Source organism: Rousettus aegyptiacus, unplaced genomic scaffold, assembly GCF_014176215.1.
Source record: "Rousettus aegyptiacus isolate mRouAeg1 unplaced genomic scaffold, mRouAeg1.p scaffold_m13_p_2, whole genome shotgun sequence".
NCBI lineage: Eukaryota > Metazoa > Chordata > Mammalia > Chiroptera > Pteropodidae > Rousettus > Rousettus aegyptiacus.
This window is the reverse complement of record NW_023416295.1, coordinates 14256126-14277333: the sequence shown is the minus strand read 5'-3', so window position 1 is coordinate 14277333 and position 21208 is coordinate 14256126. Positions and strand designations below refer to the sequence as shown.

At 54.5% G+C, this 21208-nt stretch overlaps 1 protein-coding gene across 4 annotated transcripts; it reads left to right on the top strand.

Annotated features, from left to right (window-relative positions):
* The first annotated feature begins 3165 nt into the window (after positions 1 to 3165).
* WNT6 (Wnt family member 6) lies at positions 3166 to 16645 on the top strand. Of its 4 annotated transcripts, none has more exons than XM_016156882.2 (5): positions 3376 to 3476; positions 12577 to 12749; positions 12905 to 13125; positions 13333 to 13667; positions 15199 to 16645. In XM_016156882.2, exons 2-5 carry the CDS (start codon positions 12742 to 12744, stop codon positions 15658 to 15660), a joined length of 1026 nt encoding a protein of 341 aa, XP_016012368.1. In that variant the 5' UTR covers positions 3376 to 3476; positions 12577 to 12741; the 3' UTR covers positions 15661 to 16645. The 4 variants fall into 4 exon arrangements, with proteins under 4 accessions (XP_016012365.1, XP_016012368.1, XP_016012367.1 ...); XM_016156881.2 differs by lacking the exon at positions 3376 to 3476 and adding an exon at positions 8198 to 10902; XM_016156879.2 differs by lacking the exon at positions 12577 to 12749 and having other exon boundaries at positions 3166 to 3476.
* Positions 16646 to 21208: the final 4563 nt, after the last annotated feature.

Genomic DNA, 21208 nt, shown 5'->3' with positions numbered 1-21208 from the left:
TCTTGTGACCGTTCCTCTACATGCATGTCTGTGCAGAGGTGGTGTGTGTGTGTGCGTGTGCGTGTGCGCGTGCGGGCATGTGACCTCTCTGGAGGCAGGCATGAGTCTTATTCTGAGCCAGCCCATCTGTGTGTTGTCCATCCGTACCTGTGGGTGAGAGTTATCCAGCATTGTCTGAAGGAGGTGAGAGTGTCTCGTGGTTTCCGTGGAGTCACCTAGAAGCCTGTGTGCCAAGCTGGTGGGTGGGGGCTGTGAGTGTGCATGTGTGCACATGCATCCTGAGCTGTCTTTGTGTGCCTCCGTCTCTTATCTCCTGGCCCCCCAGCTTCACTCCCTGCCCTGCTCCCTAGAAAGTCTTCTAAGGTTGATAGTGGTGGTTCGAAGCCCCAGTAACTTCGGAACTCGTCTCTTGGAAGATGTGGAGGGCATAGAGCAGAACTCATTGCTCTGGCTCTGCCCGGATGCCAGCCAACTCCTCAATGGAGGTGAAGAAAAGGCAAAACGGAGTGAGTAGAGACAAGGTTGCCTTTGGAACCCAGGCCCAGGGAACTGGGGCTGCAGGAGGCCTATCCATCACAAACTATAGCCCACACCTCCCCTGCTCCAGTGCTTCTGCAGGCACCACTGGGCCAGCTGATTCTGGAATGGGACTCTGGGGTGAGAGGAGAAGACAAGGAATTGAGGAGTCCAAGAATGGCCAAATATTCCACAAGATCTAGCCAGAGAGAGTACCGCAGGAGGGGTGGGGCCATCTGTGTGTGTTTGTAGGAAAGGTGGGGGGTGGGGGCAGAAAGGCTGCCTGCGGGGGAGAAGGCTTCTTGGCAAACACCCCAGTTTCCTGAGCTGATCCCTGCTCCCTGCCACTGCTCCCAATTCTGTTGTTTCAATAACATCATTTTTATCCACCCCACAGAGAGACTGTATCTTAGGAGGGGGAGGCAAGGGGCAGAACTAGGGCATGAGGGGGTGGTAATGGAGAGAGGCTGGGGTCTGGAGGCAGCCAGGACTAGAATTGGGGAGCTCCCTCCTCAGACAGACGCAGGGCGGTCCCAGAGCCTTGGTCCCCTGATGACAAAGACAAATACATTAAAATTCTTGCCTTGGAGAAGAATGCAGGATAGGGAGAGCATTTCATAATCTGCAATAACAGTAGCAGGGTGGGGGCAGGGGGTTCGAAACCCAGGCAGTGGCTGGGGGGTGGTGGCTGGTTATTGGCCACCTGCAGCCTCCAGGGACCCCCACAGGGCCCCCAGCCGTTCGCCACCATCTGGCCTGAGTATGTGCCCAGCCTGGGCATGTCTTTGAGTTTGCAGTGCCCAGAGTAGGCATTGCTCTGCAGAAACAGCAACTGTGTACAACATTAATAGGTGCAGGGACTGTAGGCGGCATCTGGGTGCTATGAAGGGTTAAAACGGGAAGGGGTAGCACTTGGGCCATGACCTCCTCACCATATCTTTCGGTCACCACCCATACACACCCAGGTCTCTTCCCCTTCTCTAGAGTGCCCTAGCCACTCACCAGAACTCTCTACCCAGGGTTTAGACTAACACGGCTCGGCTCAGACATCAGGAACCTGGGGTGGGGCTCCCAGCAAACCCAGGATCTTCCCTAAGTGCCTAGGCTAACATTTCTCCATTTCTCTTTTCTTCTCCACTTGCTTACCGTTCTTTGCCCTGATCTGCATCCTCCCATGAGGTAGACACCTATATGGGTTGTTGTTTGTTTGTTTTCTATTTTTGTCACATCCCCTTGGTCCCGTCTCACCTTAATCCACTTGTCCCTGCTCTCTGGGGGACTCAAAACTTTGCCTTCTCTCTGCTCACCAGGGGTGTTTATCTTTCTTGCAAGTGGCCTCACTCCCCAAGTTAAGCAGCGCCCCCCCCCCCAACTCAAACCACTAGGAGCTTTCCTTTGGGAACCTGAGGTATCTGAGCCACAAGCTCAAAATCCTAGATCTGTCCTCCCCACCCCAGTACATCCTAAGGATTGACGACTACTCTGGATGATGGGGGTACGGAGACTGGCCTTTGCTATGGAATGTCTCGCACTACCTGTCCCTCAGCACTCTTGGGGCACGTGGGGCTGGAGGGGAGGAGCAAGGACTGTAGCCGCTGCCAGCCTGCTTGCCCTGATGAATGGAGCTGTCCCTCCTTCACACGAAGCCTTTGATCCGCGCCCCCCCACCACCACCGTGGGGAGGGCGCCAGGGCCATCAAAGACATTTTTGTGGCATTAGAGAATCAGATAAACGCCGTATCACCTGCAGTTGACTCTCTCGCCCCTTCCGGCCCGGCCAGGTTGGGGAAGCAACGGGAGGCAGGGACCCGCGGATAAGCAAGGCTGGGCTGTAGCGAATTCTGACCCCTCGATCTTTTGCAAGTATGAACCTCAGCTCTATATCGCTCGCTTACACGTACGAGTGCTTGGCCGCAAGCTATCAAGAGGTTCCTCTTTGCTGTCTAATCTCCCCTCCGCACCGCCCCCCAAAAACGGGCTTGAAGAGGTGGGGCGGCTGGGGGGCGAGACTGGAGGCCTAAGGCTTCCTCTTTTGCTCAAGGAATGGCTGAGAAAGAGGAGTGCGGCACAGAGGCGGGGCTCGGTAAGAGGTGACTCCCTCCAGAGCCCACCCTTCCGAGCATCGAGTTCGACAGACACCCCTCCCGGGAGCACCCAGCGCCCCAGGCGGACTTCCTCTCCTGGCCACCGCTCCAGCATCGCCCCCCGCACCGCTCCCCCCCACCACCACCAAACTCCCTCATTCCTGGGAAGTTTTCTCTCTTTACAGTCAACAAACCTGTCAAACGTCTCCCTTCCAGCCCGTCCCCCATTCCTCAGCTACTCTTCCTTCCCCCCCTACCCCGCTCCACCCTACTTCCCCGCCCCTCCTGCGCCCGACTCCGCGCGGCGGCTGGGGGCTCCCATTCCGTGAGAGGCGAGGTGAGGGGGCGAGGCAGGCGGGTCCCGCAGCCACGAGCGCGCTCGGGCCCCGCCCCGGGCCCTCGCTCCCGCCCTCCGCCGAACTCCGCGCCTGCCGCCCCGGGGCGCACGGCTCCCTCCCCAGCGTCCCGCCGCCCGACTGTCGCAACTACCACCCCCACGGCCTCCCTGCCCCCCGCCCCCGCCCCGGCCCCGCTCCCCTCCCACCCCCGCCCCCGGCTCTGATTTCTTCTCCCGAGCGAGCTCGGCAGGAGACACAGGCGCTGGCTGCCCCGTCCGCTCTCCGCCTCCGCCGCGCCCTCCTCGCCCGGGATGGGCCCCCCCGCCGCCGCCAGAGCCATCGCCTCCCGGCCGCCGCAGCCGTCGCCGCGCTGGCGCTGAAGCCCGGGCCGCCGCGCGCACCAGCTGGCTCCGCAGCCTCGCCCCCTGCCCGCACTGGCTGGCGGTAGAGCGGTCACGATGCTGCCGCCCGTGCCCTCCCGCCTCGGGCTGCTGCTGCTGCTGCTTCTGTGTCCCGCGCACGTCGGCGGACTGTGGTGGTGAGTGCTGCATTGGGCGGTCCCGGTGCGGCTCCTGACGCTTGAGGGTGGGGACCTCGTGACTAGCAGCTCGGAACCACGGTCCCGCTGCCTCCGGGCTCTACCTGCGCGCTGGGGTGGTGCGGGGGAGGTGCGTAGCGCTCTCGGGCCGGCCTCCGCCAGGGGACTTCGGAACTGCCACTCAGGCGGCTCTAACCTACCCCCACCCCCGCACATTCTATTGTATTTCCTCCTACACCCCACCTCTCTCCCAGGTTATGCGCTTAATCCAGGTCACCAAGGAATTGACGGGTGGGTACGAAAGAACTGAGCAGACCGGGGAAAGATCTATAGTCAGAGATCCGAAGAAAAGCGTGTGTAAGGAGGGCTGTAGATTTAGGGGAGGGGAGCTGGATTTGAGGAGAGACGAATAAGGTGGGAAGCCACAGGCAGGTAGGGTTAAAAGGCTGCCTCTTCCCCGCCTCGCTTTGCCTACCAATCCACTAGCTTCTCTCTGGGCTTCTTCTGAATGGGCGGAAGTGGTGGGAAAGGGATGAAAAGGGGAAACTGAGTCAGAGCCTTGGCTTTCTCTATTTCTTCCTCCCCAAGCAAAGAAGAGGAGGAAAGACAAGAAAGGGACCCAGACGCCTGGGCGTTCCAGATGTGAGGTCAAGGATAAAGCGAATGTGCAGCTCAGGAGGTAGTGGGAACCCGGCAGGGTACTGATATAAGTGAGGGAGGCCTGGCTAGTTAAGGGATGAGGACTTTCCAGAACTGGCCCTAGCTAGAGCAGCTAGGCAGCGAAGGTTGCAGGAACTTCGAGTTTGAGGGGCTGGGGCAGGGGCTTGGAAGGTGGGTGCCGAGTTGGGACCACTGGGTTAGCTGGATCCCGCAGACTTTTTCCTTCCCAGTCTCCAGAGCTGCAAAGACCCGCCCGGAATAGCTCAGTGTTGAGGGAGGAGGGACTTGGACAATACCGCTGATGTAACAGCCAATCCTAAGAAGACAGGGCCTTGCCTATTTGCATATAGCCATGTAATTGGCCGGCTTCTTCACACTCCACTCCTCCCCCACACCCGGATTTGGAAGGGAGGGTGGAGCAGGCAGATCCTTCTTTTCTAGGGAGATAGCAGGATGCCCACACAGAGAGCTGCTCGCTGAGATCCTTCCTCCGTGAAGAGGGAGAGACGTGCCTCGGAGGTGTCAGCAAGGGGGCAGATCGAAGGAGACCCAGGTCTCGGCTAAGGAAGCTGTGTCCTTTGATCCTGGTTTAGCATAATGGAGTAGCAGCTTTGAAATAGACTTAAGATCTAATCTTCGCCATTTGTTAAATCAGTGACCTTGGGCAAGTCACTTATCACTGCTTCCCGATATCTCTCTACTGTAAAATAAGGAAACAATCCCCTTATCTGGCAGACCTGATAGGATTAGGTGGAATGATTTGCAAAATGATCTGACACTGGGAAGTACTCCATAAATTTATGTCCTCTTCTCTGCATCCCAGGTTCTGGCCAGAGACCTCATAGGTGCAAAGGGCATACATTTAAATGTAAAATCCAAGGTAAAGGGATCTTTCTCTTGCTTCGCAAACATACCTTTTCTAACTTTGTCCTCTCTCAGGGTTTGGGGACAGGGGCTTCTCCTTGACGTCTTGCCTTCTCTCTCCTCCCTCTCCAGTTGTCCAAATTGTACTCATCCTTCCAGTTAAAATAACACTTTCTCCATGAAACTGTCATTTTGTCTTCCCTCCCTTGTCTTCCCTGTGCTCCAAATGCACCCATGAGTGACAGTTACTGTGTTTCACTGACAACCATCTATCTCCCCTTGGGTCTCTTCCCTGCTCCTAGAAGGCAGAGCCTTGGTCTTTGGGGCCCTGGAGGCTAAAGGTGCTGTTTTGTGGAGTGTTGCTGAATTGGCTGATTCACCTTTCTAGGGTTTGTGTCTGTGGGGGTTCTTTTGTTCAGGAAGGGCTGCTGGGTGAGAGCCAAAACCAGAGGGAGGGAGATCTGGTCCCTTGGAGACTGACCCTGAAGCTGGGAAGCAGAAAGTGGGGGAGGAGGTGAGGAGGGCAGGTGTGGGAGAACACAGAGGCCTTCATGGCCACAGCTGCAGGGCGAGCAGGGTGAAGAGTGAGGGGCTGGGGTGATAAGGTGTCTGGAGACTGCCTCGCTCAGATGCTTCTCAGAGAACCTATCTCTCCTGCCTGCCTTGGCCCCCTCACTCTCCTCTGTCTGTTTTTGATACTTCATTCCTTTGGTCTGAGCCCAGATTTCCTTTCTCAGGATCTTTGACTCTGCTTGCTTACACTCCTGTCCTCACCACACCCCATCATTGCCCTTTAAGATAAGGTTTGGGCTAGTGGGCCGGACCCAGCATCCCGGGTGGCCTGAGGCTCCTGCCACTCTTTGTCTCATGCTCACCCTCCAACTTCACTTAGGCTAGGAGCTTTTTTAGACCAGGAACTTCCAAGCTGTTTCTTGATGTCTAGGAGCTGCTTGCTGGCCTTCTTCTTCCTCCTTTTCTGAGAATGCTAGCTAGGTCAGGGTGCCAGTGATGGACAAGAAAGCAGCTGGACCCTCAGCAGCTCACTGCAGTCCACTCTTACATTCTGGCAGTAGCCAGACTGGGAGCAGAGAGGACACCAGGAACTCTGAGTGACAGGACTCTCCTGTTTAAGAAAGGAGGGTCCTGGAGGCTATGGCCCAGGAATAGGCTCAGAGACCTGGCTCCAGGTTGCAGAGGTTTTCCTTTCACTCCTTTCCCTCTTTCCCTTTTCCCCCTGAAGAAATTTATCTTTTCTAAACTGCCTCCAGCCTCTGTCTCTCTCCCATGTGTAACCGTATCTTTGCGAATCACAGAATCCCAGATTCCAGGACATTGGCCAAGCTATCCTGAGGCCATCTTGTCTAGCCCACTACTTCTGGGCCATCCAGCTTGTACTCTGGCCCTGACAGATCTCATCTTGAGAATGAGGCAGAGAATGAGGTTATAGCTTTCTGGTCACCAGCTCCCACCCCTTCTACCCACTTTCTGTCCCCCTCCAGGAAGTTCTCAATGTCTGACCTATTTTTATGTACCTTCAATCAGTGGATGTAGAAAATAGCTCACTCTCACAGAATAGCCAAATCAATCTCCCTTCTTCTCTCTTCCTCTTTCCTCTTTCTGTTTTATATTTTCTGTGAAAGAAACTAACCCTCCCCTTGTTCCACTGGGAAAGACACCACCCAGTCTCACTTCCTTCCCCCATCTCATTTTGCCTTTTGCCCCCCACGCCAACCTTTCCTTATAGAAACAGAAACTGGAGGCCTAGGACAGCCTCAGATCTGGTCTCACGGGGAGGCAGGGAAGGGACCAGACTTCTTCCTGACACCCAGGTTTTCCAGCTGTGACCTCAACCCCAGGCTGGGCCTGGCCACCTTTCCCATCCCATTTTTATCTGGGGCCCCTGACCCTTCGTGGGCAGTCGTGTTGTTGGCCCCTGCCAAGCTCAGTGTGGGGTGGAGTTGGGGGTGGGGTAGCCATCCAGTCCCACCCTCCAGGCCTCTTGCCTTGGCAGCTTCCCCTGGTGGGAGACAATGGGGCTGTGAGCAGAAAAGGGCAGGGGCAAAGGAGGCTGGCGTGATCTGAGCCAGAGCATGCCCTGAGCCCACTAGTGTCCTGGCACTGTGGCACTTCCTGGGGGGGGTGTGTAGCCCTCTCCTGCCCTGCTCTCATCCGGAGCCAGCCATGGGGCGGGAGGGCAGTCAGTGAGAGGCTTCATCACCAGGGCCCAGTGAGGGGGATTCCAGAATGTGTACTTTGATGGAGAAATGCAGCTGTGAGGAGATGAGGCAAGGGCGGGGTGGGCAGCCGGGCCATGGTCAGGCTGGCAGCAGGGCACCCAGCCAGCCAGAGGAGGAGGCACTCAGGGAACACAGAAGCCTGTCCCTGGGGACTGGGGAAAGTGCCCTCTAGCCTGCATCCTCCTTCCTGCCTGGAGTGGGATGGGAGGGGAGACCGTGGGTACTTCCCCTGGAAGGCCTGAGGAAGACCTGGGGGTGGGTAAGGTCATTGAAGGGTTCTTCTCCTGTTTTCTACCTGACCTCTTTGGCTGTATCCTCCAGCTCTGAGCCCTCCATTTAATCCAAAAATGAGACCGGAAAGGACTTCGAGATCATCTGGTCTAATCTTCTCACTCACAGTGAGAAGTCCAGCAAAGTCCAGGGGCAAGAGGTGGCCTGAGGCACACAGAATGCAGGTGGCTGAGCGCTGAAGCTGGGAGTCTACCTCCTGCTGAGCATCTCACTCTGGTTGCCATGGGGTGGGTGTCAGGGAAGGGGTACAGGGCCTTCCACAGTCCCCTTCTGCTCCTACACCCCCGCTCTCACATGGGTGCTCCCCACCTCAGTAAGGGAGAGCAGAAGGCATGTGACAGGTTCTCCTCAGGGTATCCAGAAGGTCAGTGCATCCACTCTTTGGCCTCCCATAGCCTTGATCAATAGGAAGTCTCTCGTATGTTGAAGTCTGTCAGGGAAGGGAAAGACCTGGCCTCTCCCGAGAGTGTTGGGAAGGAGAAAAGGCCAATGTCCAGGTCTGGGTAGAGGAAAGCAGTTGGGGGCAGGATGGGAGAGGGGTGGCATGGGGTGGCCGGAGGGCGGTGGGGAGGCAGGGGTTAATGGAGCTGGGGCATCACTGGCTTTGATGTGGTGGTTGGGTGGGGGTAGGGGCTGGGGGAGGGGGAGCAGTAATTACTGAGTTAGACAGAGCAGGACAGGACAGGCTGGCGGGCACAGGCCCGGGCTCAGCCGCCTCGGCAGCCAGCCGTCAGGCAACATTTTTCTGCCCCTTCTCCGCCATCCACCTCCCCCACCCCTGTGCAGCCCTCACCCACAGCCCCAGGGTTCAGGGCTCCCTCTGCTGGCTTCTGGGAGGTGGGGGTCAGATGAGAGACCCTGGGGGTGAGTGTGGGGAAATAGAGAGGAGCTGGCTGTGAGACCCTTCAGAGGAGACTGGCACCAAAAAGGGTCTGTGATCCCTTTGGCCTCAGTGGTCCACCCAGGAGTGCTTGCTGGGGAAGAGGAGGGGTCCTAGAGGGTGCTGCTGGTCCATAAGGTGGAGAGACACACTGAGAAATAAGGGCAGAAAGTTGGAGAAAAGAGCGTTCTCAGGAACCCACAAATGTTGCCTGCACTCCTACTATTTGCCCTGCACTGTGCTGGCCAAGAGATGAATAAGGATGTGAATGGGAAGACAAAAAAAAAAAAACACTTGTGGTAGCCCACAGGCTCTTTCTATGTGTCACCTGGGAATTAGGCAGGTGTTATTATTGGTTCCCATTTTACAGTTGCAGAAAAAGGCTCAGAAGGTTAAGTCTCATTATCCTTTCAACAAATACTAAGTGCCAACTTCGCATGCTAGGGACTTGCTCAACATCATGGAACAAGCGAACGGCAGAGCCCAGTTCCAAACACAGGTCCCCTGGATCCCCGAAGCCCTGAGTGCGTTCTGCTACTGACATTTTGCTTCCTCACAAGATCTTTGTCTTTACGGAGTTTTCTATCTAATTGGAGAGATAAGACAGGAAAACATGACAAATAATTATGCCACTGGCAGAATAACGAGCACTCCCAAATGAGTGACAGGTGGCATGATGTGGGGGGGGGGGGAGCCAGCGAGGGCTGGAGCCCAGAGAAGGAGGCTTAGGGTAGGTGGGATATGAGGTGAGCTTAGATGCTGGGTAAGATTTCGATGACTTACTGGTGTAGAGGGGGTGACCCTGAGTCCAGAAATGTAGTGGTATAACCTGAGATGCCTGCAGCTGGCTGCTTACTCCAACCCTGCTAGGAGTAAGGGCTGTGTGGAGGATTGCATGCGAGGCCACTTGAGGTCTTCCGATACCTCTGGTGGCCATTTCCCTACAGCCTCTTGGGTTTCAAAATAGTCACCTAAGGTTCTTGCGATGGGGATCCCTCCACTGAGTGACCAGGGTCAGTCACCTCCCTTCTCAGATTGTTCATCTATATAATGGGGCGAGGTTGGTGGAGCTGGACTTCATGATCTCCAGCATTCTCTTTGGCCCTCTGAATCCGGGAAAGGAAAGGTAAATTAGGCCAGAACCTGGGGCCTCCCTTAGATCTACGGATGCTGTCAGTAGGAACTGGCTGGCCCCTGATGCCGCCTCAGTCAGCTATTGATTCTATTAACCAAGGTCCCTGGTGGGGAGATCTTGGCGCAGGCCAAGCCAGTTAGAGTGGCTAACCCTAGGCTTGTCCCTTCTTGTCTGCATTCTGATTTCTTTTAGGGTTAGCCTCATTGTTTCTATGCCCAGGAATGTCTATTTGTTCAGGATCTCAGACCCTGCATATTCTATATTATATATTTCTTACTACCACTGTGATTCAGACCCTCAAACACGCAGATGTTTCCAAAAGGGCATATCTTCTCTGGGCTGATCCCAGAACAATGCTGACTCAGAGGCACCAATAGCAGAGTTCATTTCCTAAGGAAGCAGAAGGGAAGGAAGGAGGATAAAGGAAGAGGGGAGATGGGGGAGTTATTTCTTGATGTCGAGTCAAGTGTTAAAGTTAGAGGGGGTGCGCGAGCCTTTCATGCTAACTCCTCATTTTTCTGAAGCCCAGAGAGGGAACTAACTGACTTGCCCAGAGTGGCTCACAGCCCACCCAGAGCTGAAAGAGACCAGGGTACTAAAGCAAGGCTCAGTGTTTTGCCCAGCGCCCCACTGCCACTCCTTTTCTGGAGTTTCCTTTTCTGTGACTTGAAGATGGGAGCGAGGACAGGAGGGCAGGGAGCAAGTTAGTCCCTTGGGATTCTGGCCGCTACTATTGCCCATCCCTTCTCCTGACCAGCTTGTAAACAAGTCCAGTTCCCAGGCAGGCAGCCAGCTTGGGGAGCCAGACCCAGACCAGGAACTGACTCTGGGGCAGCCCCTCAACTCCAAGAAGGGCCAGCCCCACCTCCTGAAGGGCCCTGCCCTTCATGCTCCTCCTGATTCCTTTATCTCTAGCCCCTGGAAAGCAGACAAGGTCAGGAGGTTTTTGCCTTTCTCCCCTGCATATCCCCTCCTCCTGCTTTCTTAGGGTAGGAGGAGGGAGAGGAGAGGGATGGGGACGCAGCAACCTTGGGAAGATAAGGCCTGTCAACCTTGGGAAATTAGGGAGTTAGCAGAGGGCAGAGTTGGGGAGCGGAACTAAGGAACTTAGCAGCATGGGGAGGAGGAGAAGTTTGCAGAGCTCCAGACTCCTAGGTGGAGTCCTGGGCATGTGGGTGGCAGGAAAGGCACTGGACAGCCTAGGAAGGCCTGCTTCCCTGCCTCTGAGTCCAGTGGGGGAGATAAAATGTTTACGGAAACTGATTAGGAGCCATGAAATGACATGTGGACAGGTGCTCGGCTCAAGTGAAGACCTCCTTAGGTGGCTCGTCCATTCAATCAAAAACGAAGTATTAAATGGTACGCACTGTAATATTATAGGAATTGTTTATAATTTGTAAATTTTCATAAAAATGGGGGGGGGGGATAAATATGCAGTAAGCCTTTAAAATTCTGCCTAGGAGACAAAGAAAAATGATAGTCCTAACTCTCAAGTTGCTTATAGTCTTACCTACTGACCCTGTATGAGCATGCTGGAAGCTGCCTCAAATTCTTTTTGTAACGAGGTGGAATAAGTGGATGGAGAGGAGGAATAGATGATAGATAGATAGATAGATAGATAGATAGATAGATAGATAGATAGATAGATAGGAGATAGAGGGACTGATCAACTCTTGAAGGTCACTAGACCTTTGGGAGCCAGCTTGGCTGCCCTACCCTTGGCCCACTGCTCACCACTTTATTCATCACTTCTCTAGGGTTGGGTAAGAGTTGGGGCTGGACCTTCCCAGGATACAGTTGGAGTGCAGTGATGGGCAGATCCTAAGCATGGTGGAGGGAATGTCTGAACTAGAAGTCTCTCCACTGAGGAGAGAATCTTAGCCTCAATTACTTGGGTAGGGATGATGACAGTGACCTGTAGAGTAGTGGGGGTGGAGGGCGCGGGTTGGAGGCCTTAAAGGACTGTGCTGTACACGTCTTCCGGCAACCCCCGCTTCAAGCATCTCCCTCCACAATGTTGAGAAGTTCCACCTTAAGACCTAAATTCCTCTTGCTGCTATTTAAGCCCATTACATCTCATTGTCGTGGAGCCAGAACATGCCTGGGCAGCCTGTACTGTGGAGCAAATGGGGACAGTGGAGGTGGATGTGCACTAGCACTAAACTGAAAAGAGGCCACCTTGACCTTTGACACATATCTACCACCATTTTCCTCTACATTTTATAACTCCTGGTGCCTCTTCTCTCTCCCTACCCAGAGTCTCTTTCTACCCTCTGCTGAAGGGTTTTTGAGTGGTCTCAAGTTACTTTCTCGAGACTCATTCCTACAAGAAAGGAATCCCGATTAAGCATTCAGATAAAAGCAGTCTGATGGAAGCCCTTCTTCCATCCAGGTGTGAATACCCAGCTGGATTAACCTTCAGGGGTCTGGTAGGTGGAAACCAAAGGGTAGCTCTCTTGTCAGGCGGAATGAAGGCTGGGAATGGAGGGATTTCTGAAAGTATGTGATACCCACCCAGCTGGTATCCCCTGTCTCCGATCAGTTATGTCACTCCAGCGAACAGGGGTTGGCTTGCTGCCACCCTGCTGTGGAAAGGCTACAGAGCTTGAAGCAGGAGAAGGGTGAGTATCACCTACTTCATGGCACTGCAGAGACTCAGCCTCCAGCTCTCATTCCTGCTCTCCAGTTCAGGGAAACAGGATATCAGGGTGGTAGGTCCCGCCTTAGAGATCAAAGCCCAACCTTCCCATTTTACAGGAGAAACGTGGTCTAGAGATGGAGTGTGACTTTCCTCAGAGGCTCCACTCCCTTGCCATTCTGACATTCTGTGGCTTTCTAAATCCCTGAGATTGCCTCTGCCTTTTTAGCATCGGGGCTGTTCAGCTGACACATATCTAACTTGTGGTCCACTAAGACCAGATTGTTTTCTGATACTGCCTACTTTTCTTTAATATCTATACATACTTTCTTTTCTTTGACAGCCTTCTTGATCTTCCTTCTGTTAATTTCTTCCTTGTCTCCCTTTTGGGCCAGGCCTGTTGAATTTTAGTCTTGGTCTACCTGGTGCCAGCTGCCTTCACCTTGAGTCAAATTCCTATAAGGATTTATTTATGAAGATGTGCACAGAAGGATAAGACTGAATCCTTGCTCTATAGCAGTTTCAGTCTAGAATCTAGTTAAGAGGTGACACAGACATGGATGACATGGTAAGAGAACCAGATAGGAGAACCTCAGCCTCAGCTGGGAGGGTGGGGTAGGGAAGAGGCGTGTCCCAGCTCCTGGCTGGGGGCTGAAGGGTCTGGTCTCCCTTACCCCCAGCCCTTTGAGTTATGCCCTTGACCTGCTGTGTTTTGCTTCCCAGGGCAGTGGGCAGCCCCTTGGTCATGGACCCTACCAGCATCTGCAGGAAGGCACGGAGGTTGGCAGGGCGGCAGGCTGAGTTGTGCCAAACAGAGCCAGAAGTGGTGGCTGAGCTGGCACGGGGTGCCCGGCTGGGGGTTCGAGAGTGCCAGTTCCAGTTCCGATTCCGCCGCTGGAACTGCTCCAGCCACAGCAAGGCCTTTGGGCGCATCTTGCAGCAGGGTCAGTGTGGAGAGGGGACCAGGGGTACCAAGGGAGAGGGTGGAGGTTTGGGGAGGCTGCCTGAGCCCCATCTCTTCCATGAATCTCTGGGTACCCTGCCCTGACCCTGTCGCCCAGGCCCTCCCAGCCCCACGCCTCACTGCCTCACTCATCATAGTCCTCCAGGACTCAGCTTTGCCAGCTGACCGCCCCTCCCTGCCTCCACAGACATCCGGGAGACTGCCTTCGTGTTTGCTATTACTGCTGCAGGCGCCAGCCACGCGGTCACGCAGGCCTGCTCCATGGGCGAGCTGCTGCAGTGCGGCTGCAAGGCACCCCGCGGGAAGGCCCCGCCACGGCCCCTGGGCCTGCCAGGCACCCCTGGGCCCCCTGGCCTCACAGGATCCCAAGATGGCAGTGCCGCCTGGGAGTGGGGAGGCTGTGGCGATGACGTGGACTTCGGGGACGAGAAGTCTAGGCTCTTTATGGATGCGCAGCACAAGCGGGGACGTGGAGACATCCGTGTGTTGGTGCAACTTCACAACAATGAGGCGGGCCGCCTGGTAAGTATGGGCAGGGCCATATAAGAGCTTGTGTGTGTGCGTGAGTGCGCAGATATGAGTGTGCATGTAGAAATATGTGAGTGGATGTGTAAGAGTGTGCGTGCGGGAATGTATGAGTGTGTCAGTGGATGTGGGAGAGTGTGTGAATGTCGGTGGGCAGATGTGGGAGAGTGGGGTCCGTGTGTGGGAGCGCATTTGTGGAAGCGTGTGAGGGAATAAGGGTGTGTATGTGTAGGAGTGTGTTAATGTGTGTGGGAGCCGGTATGGCGGTGGGGGGCGCATTGGTTAGGAGCCTGGATGGGCAAGTGGGATGTGAGGTGGCCAGCCTAGAAGATGGAGTCGTTTGGGGGTACATACTTCTAAGACAGGACAGGTGGGGTAAAGCTTGGGGTAGGTAGAGATATGGCTGCCTGAACAAAGACGGACGATAGAGACAAAGGTTGGGAATGAAAGGAGGGACAGAAGCTGGGGCAAAATTATGGGGTCTAGAGGTAGGGGAGCTGGGAGACAGGAGGGAAAGGGGCTAAAACAGGCCCGGGGGGAAACAGGCTTGGAAAGGAGTAGATCTTGGTGGAGGTGGGGGCCGGGGGGGGGGGGCCAGGTAGAGACCCGGAAAACTATGACTGAATCTGGGCTGTTGTCGACTGGCTGCCCAGCAACCCCAGACCAGGCCCTACACAGGACCTTGGCAGCCTCCCCCCTTCCCTCCACAAAGAAGAAGGCCCAAGAGGTCCTGTGTCCGGACAAGAAAGCCGTCTGGGTCACGTGTTTCCAGAGGGAAGAAGAAGGCCTGGGAGGGGGAGGAGGATCTATCTGTAGATCAGATCAGCCCCTGGACTCTGAGCTTCCGGAGATGATCTTCCTGGGTCATTGGATCCCATAAATCTCTAGTGGGGTCGAGACTCTTAGACACAAATAACAAATAAAGAGCAGGACTCCTGGGTTCCAGTTCTCAGTAGTGCATCCACCCTGCACCCTTTGTCTAGGTTCTAGCTCTAGGGTCACCCCCACACACATCCTGTGTCCTCTAGGGACTGGGCATGAGACATTGAGCAGGGGGGTAAAAGGGGACCCAGAGAAGAATGTCCTGACAGGCCCACATACCTGTCAGGGAGGATTGGGGAGGGGTGGTGGAGCCAGCGCTTCGCCTCTGCTCAGCCCTGCCTGGGGCCCAGAGGCTCGGCAGGAGAATGGGACAGCTACCGCCTCCCCACCTCCTCCAGGGGAAGCTCGCCCCTGCTGTCCATTCCGCTTTCTCCCCGATTCCCTGGCTTTGCATCTTGGAATCTCTGCGCGGCATTCTGTCCCCCACGCCCCACTTCTACTCCTCCATACGTTTCATTCATTCTCCTCTCGGAGCTGTCGCTCCCCCGATTTCCTTCTCCCCACCTTTCGCTTTCCCTCCCCCACCCCCTGCTCTTTCCTCTCTTCCGCCCACTGCCCCCATCTTATTTTACGTCCGTCCTCTGGGCCTTTTCGCACGCCGCACTCCCCGTATGTCCGCATTTCCCTCTTCTCTGTTCCCCTGCAGGCCGTGCGGAGCCATATGCGCACCGAGTGCAAGTGCCACGGACTGTCGGGCTCGTGCGCGTTGCGCACCTGCTGGCAGAAGCTGCCCCCGTTCCGCGAGGTGGGCGCGCGGCTGCTCGAGCGCTTCCACGGCGCCTCGCGTGTCATGGGCACCAACGATGGCAAAGCTCTGCTGCCCGCCGTCCTCAGTCTCAAGCCGCCGGGCCGCGCTGACCTACTCTACGCCGCCGACTCGCCTGACTTCTGCGCCCCCAACCGGCGCACGGGCTCCCCCGGCACGCGCGGCCGCGCCTGCAACAGCAGTGCCCCGGACCTCAGCGGCTGTGACCTGCTGTGCTGCGGCCGCGGGCACCGCCAGGAGAGCGTGCAGCTCGAGGAGAACTGCCTGTGTCGCTTCCACTGGTGCTGCGTAGTGCAGTGCCACCGCTGCCACGTGCGCAAGGAGCTCAGTCTCTGCCTTTGACCCTCCGCCAGCCTCTCCAAACTACGCGCAGTGTCGCTTCTCGCTACCCGCGCGACCTCTGGGCTCCAGCAGGGGGCGCTGTCCTGGCCCGGCTACCCGGAGTGAAAGTCCATCTCCCAAGCCTCTGGAAACTGTGAGGTGGAGAGGCTTGAGATACACGACCGCCCAGGAAGGCCCAGGCACCCGAGGGATGCTCGAGAAGCACTCTGGGGGTTTCTGGGGGGAGACTATACAGGTCCTCTCTCTCCTTGGCCCCCAGATGGAAACCAAAGAGCCCTTTACTAGGCTTCTGGATGCGGGGCACCTCAAAACTGCTGGCCACGGGTTGGGTGGGTGAGTTTAGTAGCAATAAAGATATTTAAACCAATAGAACTGGGCCCACAGTTTGGGAGGGGGACGGGTCTCCTGCGGGTTGTCATAGGGCAGGTTCTGGAACTGTATAAAGGGAACCAATTTTGATAGAACTAGCCATTCAGAACTCATCAACCTGGGTCCCTATCTTCACTCTACGGGACTGGGTTCTGGCAACTGCCGTCAAGAGTGCCAAATCTTCCCTTAGCGTTCTTGTTCACTCTTGTCACAAAGCTAGAGCCCGGATCTGCAAGCTGGGAAAGAAGTAGCAATCCCTTTTTGAAAGAGCAGACTGAGAGGACCTGGGGAGAGGACCAGAAGCTTCTGATGGTGTACTGAGTTCTCAGTTCAGCCCTCATCTTAATTCTAGCAGTGCGTGACACTTTTATCTGCCCTTCAGTTTCTGTGACCCCTGGGGAATCTATGGGTAGACTTTTAGGGGCACCCAAGCCCATAGGACTAAAGCACTTTATGAACTGTAGAATGTGATGAAATATGTTATCAGTAATATAAGACTTACCATTGAAACCAACTTCAACCCCATTTACATTGAATAGACTGCCCAGAACAGCATTTCTAATTAAACTGAGAGGGAGATGCAGAAAAGCTGTCCCAAGGTTTTTCTTGGCACACACATTTTCTTCCTTCTAGTTCTTTCTTGGGAAGCTGATGGTGATTAGGAAAGGAAGAAAGGAAGGGTTTGGGGTTCTGGGTTCTCCAGAGCTAATTGTCATACCCCCATCTTCCTCCAGAGAGAATGTGTGAGGGTATGGCCCAATGGCTGGAATTCAGGACCCCCAATTTCCCCACAGTCCAAATACTGCAGTGGGGGAATGACTCCCCCATCAAGGTATGTAGGGCAAAGCAAGACCTTTGGATTCAGGGGCTCTAGGTTTGAAGCTGGTTAGAAGTTTACAGCACAGGCCGTGTTAGTCTCAGTTTCTTTCCCTATATAATGGGGATATAATCCTGTTTCGGTTATCCATTGCTGCATAACAAACAACCCCAACATTACTCCTCACGAACTTCTAGGTCAGGAAATTGGGCAAAACTCAGCTTGGCGGTTCTGCCTCCTATGGAAGAACCATTGGCTGTAGTCATTCATTTGGCTGCATTCTGACGGCGGCTGGGCTGGGCTGGGCTAGACAGTCCATGAAGCTTCTCCCGTGTTCTCCTTCTCTTCACGTGCCTAGCTTGGGCTTCCTCACAGCCTTGTGGCCTCAGCGTAATTGGACTTCTTACATAAAGCTGGCTTTCAAAATAAGCCGTACCAAACTCAAAGGCAGAAGCTGCAAGTCTCTCCTTAAGGGCCAGCCTCAGAAGCTGCACAGTATTGCTGGCACTCCAAGCCAAAATTCAAAGAAAGGGGAAATAGACTCCACTTCTCAGTGGGAGAGTGGCAGAGAATTTGCAGCCATCATAATCCATCCCATGTTCTCATAGAATTGTGGGGAAGATATTTCAAATTATGAAAAACACTTAACACACCATTTGAGACAATAATTTATGTCAAATTTCTGTTTAATCAATGGTAGTTACTGTGAGAATGGGGCTAGAAAGCATATCTTTTGCAGCTATTAGGCAGGTTTTGATTGCAAATGAAGTTACCTGACTCGAACTAGCTTGGGCCAAACAAAATTAAATAATAGGTCTTATACCTGGGAAGTCCAGGGGTAAGACCAAATTCAGGCACAGCTGAACCCAGGGGCCCAAAGGATGTTATACGTCTCTTCTCCCACCCCTACCCATATATCTATTGTTTCTGCTTATCTCTGCCCCTCTTGTCTTGCCATCCTCATCCTCTCCTGCTGCAGATAGACTTTTTCTAAATATAGGCAGCCCTATGCCTACATTTGTAGAGCTTGTGATTTTAAAAAGAATGGCCTTCCCAACAGAAGTCCTGAGGAAGACCCTGATTGGGTCAGCTTGACTCACTTGCCTATTCCTGAACCAAAAGCAGTGTCCAGGGAGATGTGCTACTATGACTGGGATTGGCAGCCCCCCTAAGGCCACAGGGAATGGGGGTCAGGGGGAAGAGCAGTACTCTTCAAATGAAACAGAAGGAAGGGGAACTCATTCTGGATGTGACAGACCCTAATCGTGGATTCCAGTGCATCTGTTCTCTCCAGCACAATGACCCTGCATAACCTAGCCTGGTTCAACCCTCAAGGACCAGATTGAGGCCCCAGTGTGTAACTTGTATGGGGTGGAGGGGTGTATCAGGCTGCTGTGGGAAGAAAGAGGCATCTGGGTTTTCCTTCCTGTTTCCTCCTGGCTCCCTCAGGTCAAATACCTGGGCTTTGGGGGACGTGTTCTGGAGAAGTTGGACTCAGAACCTCTCAACTCAAGCGGGCTTGGATGACTTACCAAGTTGGGAAAGTGGAACTGGCATCGCGGGCCACAGGGAGGAGAAATAAAGCTCCCCGCTGATACTGATAGAGTTCATATGCGCAGCTCTGCCTTCCCTCAGAGGTTTGCGCGCTAGGTACTTTAATAAAAATTTCTTGTACTTCTCTCAGAGACCACCAGGGGGTGCCCAGAGCCCAGTTTCCCTATTAAAAGGGACCAACAGAACTTGCGAAACGCCTGGGGAACTCAGAGTAGTGGGCAGGAGAGGGTAGGATGAAAGGAAGCAAGGAAATCCACAGATAGCTTGGGTCAAGCTGCTAGGGTTGCAGACTGTCTGCGACCTCTGGGCTGGCCCAGACCTAGGGCTGGGATGCTCACCTCCCACTCTTTGCTTCCAGATCCTGGCAGGGGAGTGGTATGGGGTGGGTGATGCTGGACTTCCTTCTCCATGATGCCAGAGAGGGAAACTGAGGGTGTGGAATGAATTGATACCAACTCAAGCAGGTTAAAAGTAATTTAGGGAAAGTAGTATGATACAGTGAAGAAAAAAAAATAGCCTAATTTGCTACCTTGACTTTGATCAAGTCAGTTAATCTCTGAAATGTGGGTGCCTGGTAGCATTTCAGTACATTGTAAGAGTACACTGAAATCTTCAAACTGCTAGTCACATATTAGTTGTCCATCTTCTGTGACCAAGCCCAGAAGGAGTCTAGAAACTGTTATCTGTGGCGGGTGAGAGTAATGGCTCAAGAGGTACCATTTTGACAATTTTCCTGGTCTTCTTTGCTAAGAGATGACTCTGTGCTCTTGCACTGCTGCTTGGGAAGGTGGCTGGAAGCAGAACTCAGAAATGCCCCAGGACGTCACCCCCCTGGCTCACTCAGTCGCTCAGCCCCAGGCACAGTCTGAGCCATCGAGGTTTCCTGCTGACTGACTGGTGTGGGACATGTGGAGCTGGAAAGTTGGGAGAAGAGCAGAGAGATGCCCCAGATGTGTGCACGATCACATCAGGAACAGCTGGAGTACGAGCAGACGGGTGGGGAGGCCAGATGGAAGGCTCGGGATCAGCCTGAGGCCGAGGGCTCAAGCAACATTTCCCTTTCCCTTTAATGACTAAATATATTAGGAGTTTGGAAGACTAAAGCAGCAAGCTATGGCCTGTTACCTTGCTGATGAGTGGTGCTCCCTTAGACTCAGACAAAAGGGCAAAGAGCTCCTTAAGCAGTCTAGGACTCCTTTCCCTGTTTTTCACCAAGACAAACTTGTGTGGCAGAGCATCTGGACTGAGTTGGCCTGCTCTGGGCTGGGGCTGTGAGGGTCCCACCTGTTCTAAGTCTGGTGCCCCTCCAGCCCTCCCTTCCCTGCTACCTCCTCCAGAGTCACCACAGCTGGAACCATTCTCCAAGCTGCCTTTCATCCCTGGTGCTCCCCCCAACCCAGTGGGTCCTGTAATTGTGGTCTCAGGCAGCGGCTGTGGGGGCCGGGGCTGGGCTGAGGGCCAGAACCCGGGGCAGGTCTAGGGTGGGGCCTCGTGGCTGTTGATAGGGGCTTGCCCACGGCCATGGGTCATATGGGCCTGGGACTCAGACACATTTTCTGGTCCTCATTTCCACATACACCAACACCCTATTCCTGCATATGCCCTCTCCTCCCTAGACTGTACAGAGGTGTCCCAGGCTTGGGTGCCTTTAGACACTCACGACATCAGGCCAGAAGCACGCCTGAATGTAAGCAATGTTTGGGCATCATTATTTGCCTTCTGGTGTTTTCAAAGAAAGTGTCTTCTCTCTCTTCTGTACAGTTCTAGAATTCATGAACAGTGGAGGGTGCGGGAACAAAGAGACCCTCCCTCATTACAGGAGGCCAAAGTAAAAAAATCAGTTTTTAAAGCAGGTCGGCAGCTTTTTCCAAATATGGTCCTTACAAAAATCACCTGAGATATCAGTTAGAAATACAGAATCTCAGGCCTTGCCCCTGGAATGGCTGATTCAGCTGCTTGGGGCTGGAATCAGTATTTCCCACAATGGCCCACCCCAGGGGATAGCTATGATGCATGGACCATTGGAAATGCTAGTGTGAGCACTAGACAGGGAATAAGAAGAATTAGGAACCCATTCTGGACGTCATGTTCCCAATCGGGTGTGTTCCTAACCCTTTCTGGACCTCAGTTTCCCCAACAGCCAATGGGAGTTAGACTCTCCAGCCTGACTTGTCCCTGCTGGTGCCCTCTCCCGCCCTGGGCTCATGCCTCCTTCCTATGTTGAGTCTGGTCCTGCCCTGTCCCTCCCCATACTCTTCCTAAACTCTAGTCTCTTGTCCCTGTCCCTGTGGCATGGTAGGGGAGAGTGGGGAGGGCTGGGGGAGGGGGAGGCTGGGGTCAAACAAGGCTCTGGCTAAAGCAGACTGCTTCCTGCCCCGGGCTGTTTTCCTGCTGTCCAGCCAGACTGCTCCCCCCACTGCCCCACCCCCACCCCCAGCAGCCTCAAGCCCTTAATTCCTGACAGCTGCGGTGGCTGCTGGCAGAGATGGGGGAATGAAGGGGGGAGTATGCCATCAGCCTGCTGTTGCTCAGGCTGCCCCCACCACCTGACAGACTGAGGACATGGAGGGCCCCACCCCTCTCTTCCAATTCCCCAGGGATGGCCAATTCCAGGAAAGGGCCCCCTTTGTCTCAGAGCCCAGAGGCTTGGGTAGTTTGTCCTTAAACCAGGGGGGTTCTCTTCGGACAGACAGGACAGTGAGGTTGGGAGGGAGGGAGGTTTATAGAGTGAGAGGCTTGCACCCATTTTATAGAGGAAGCTAAGGCCACAAGTGGGAGCAGGATTCACTATCAGGGACTGGGCAAGAA

What these genes read in the sequence shown, in the direction of transcription:
- WNT6 (XM_016156879.2), top strand. Translation starts at nt 3,397, where the DNA reads ATGCTGCCGCCCGTGCCCTCCCGCCTCGGGCTGCTGCTGCTGCTGCTT. An exon ending in CACGTCGGCGGACTGTGGTG is followed by an intron (nt 3,477 to 12,904) that starts GTGAGTGCTGCA and finishes TTTGCTTCCCAG; the next exon opens with GGCAGTGGGCAGCCCCTTGG. An exon ending in TGGGCGCATCTTGCAGCAGG is followed by an intron (nt 13,126 to 13,332) that starts GTCAGTGTGGAG and finishes CTGCCTCCACAG; the next exon opens with ACATCCGGGAGACTGCCTTC.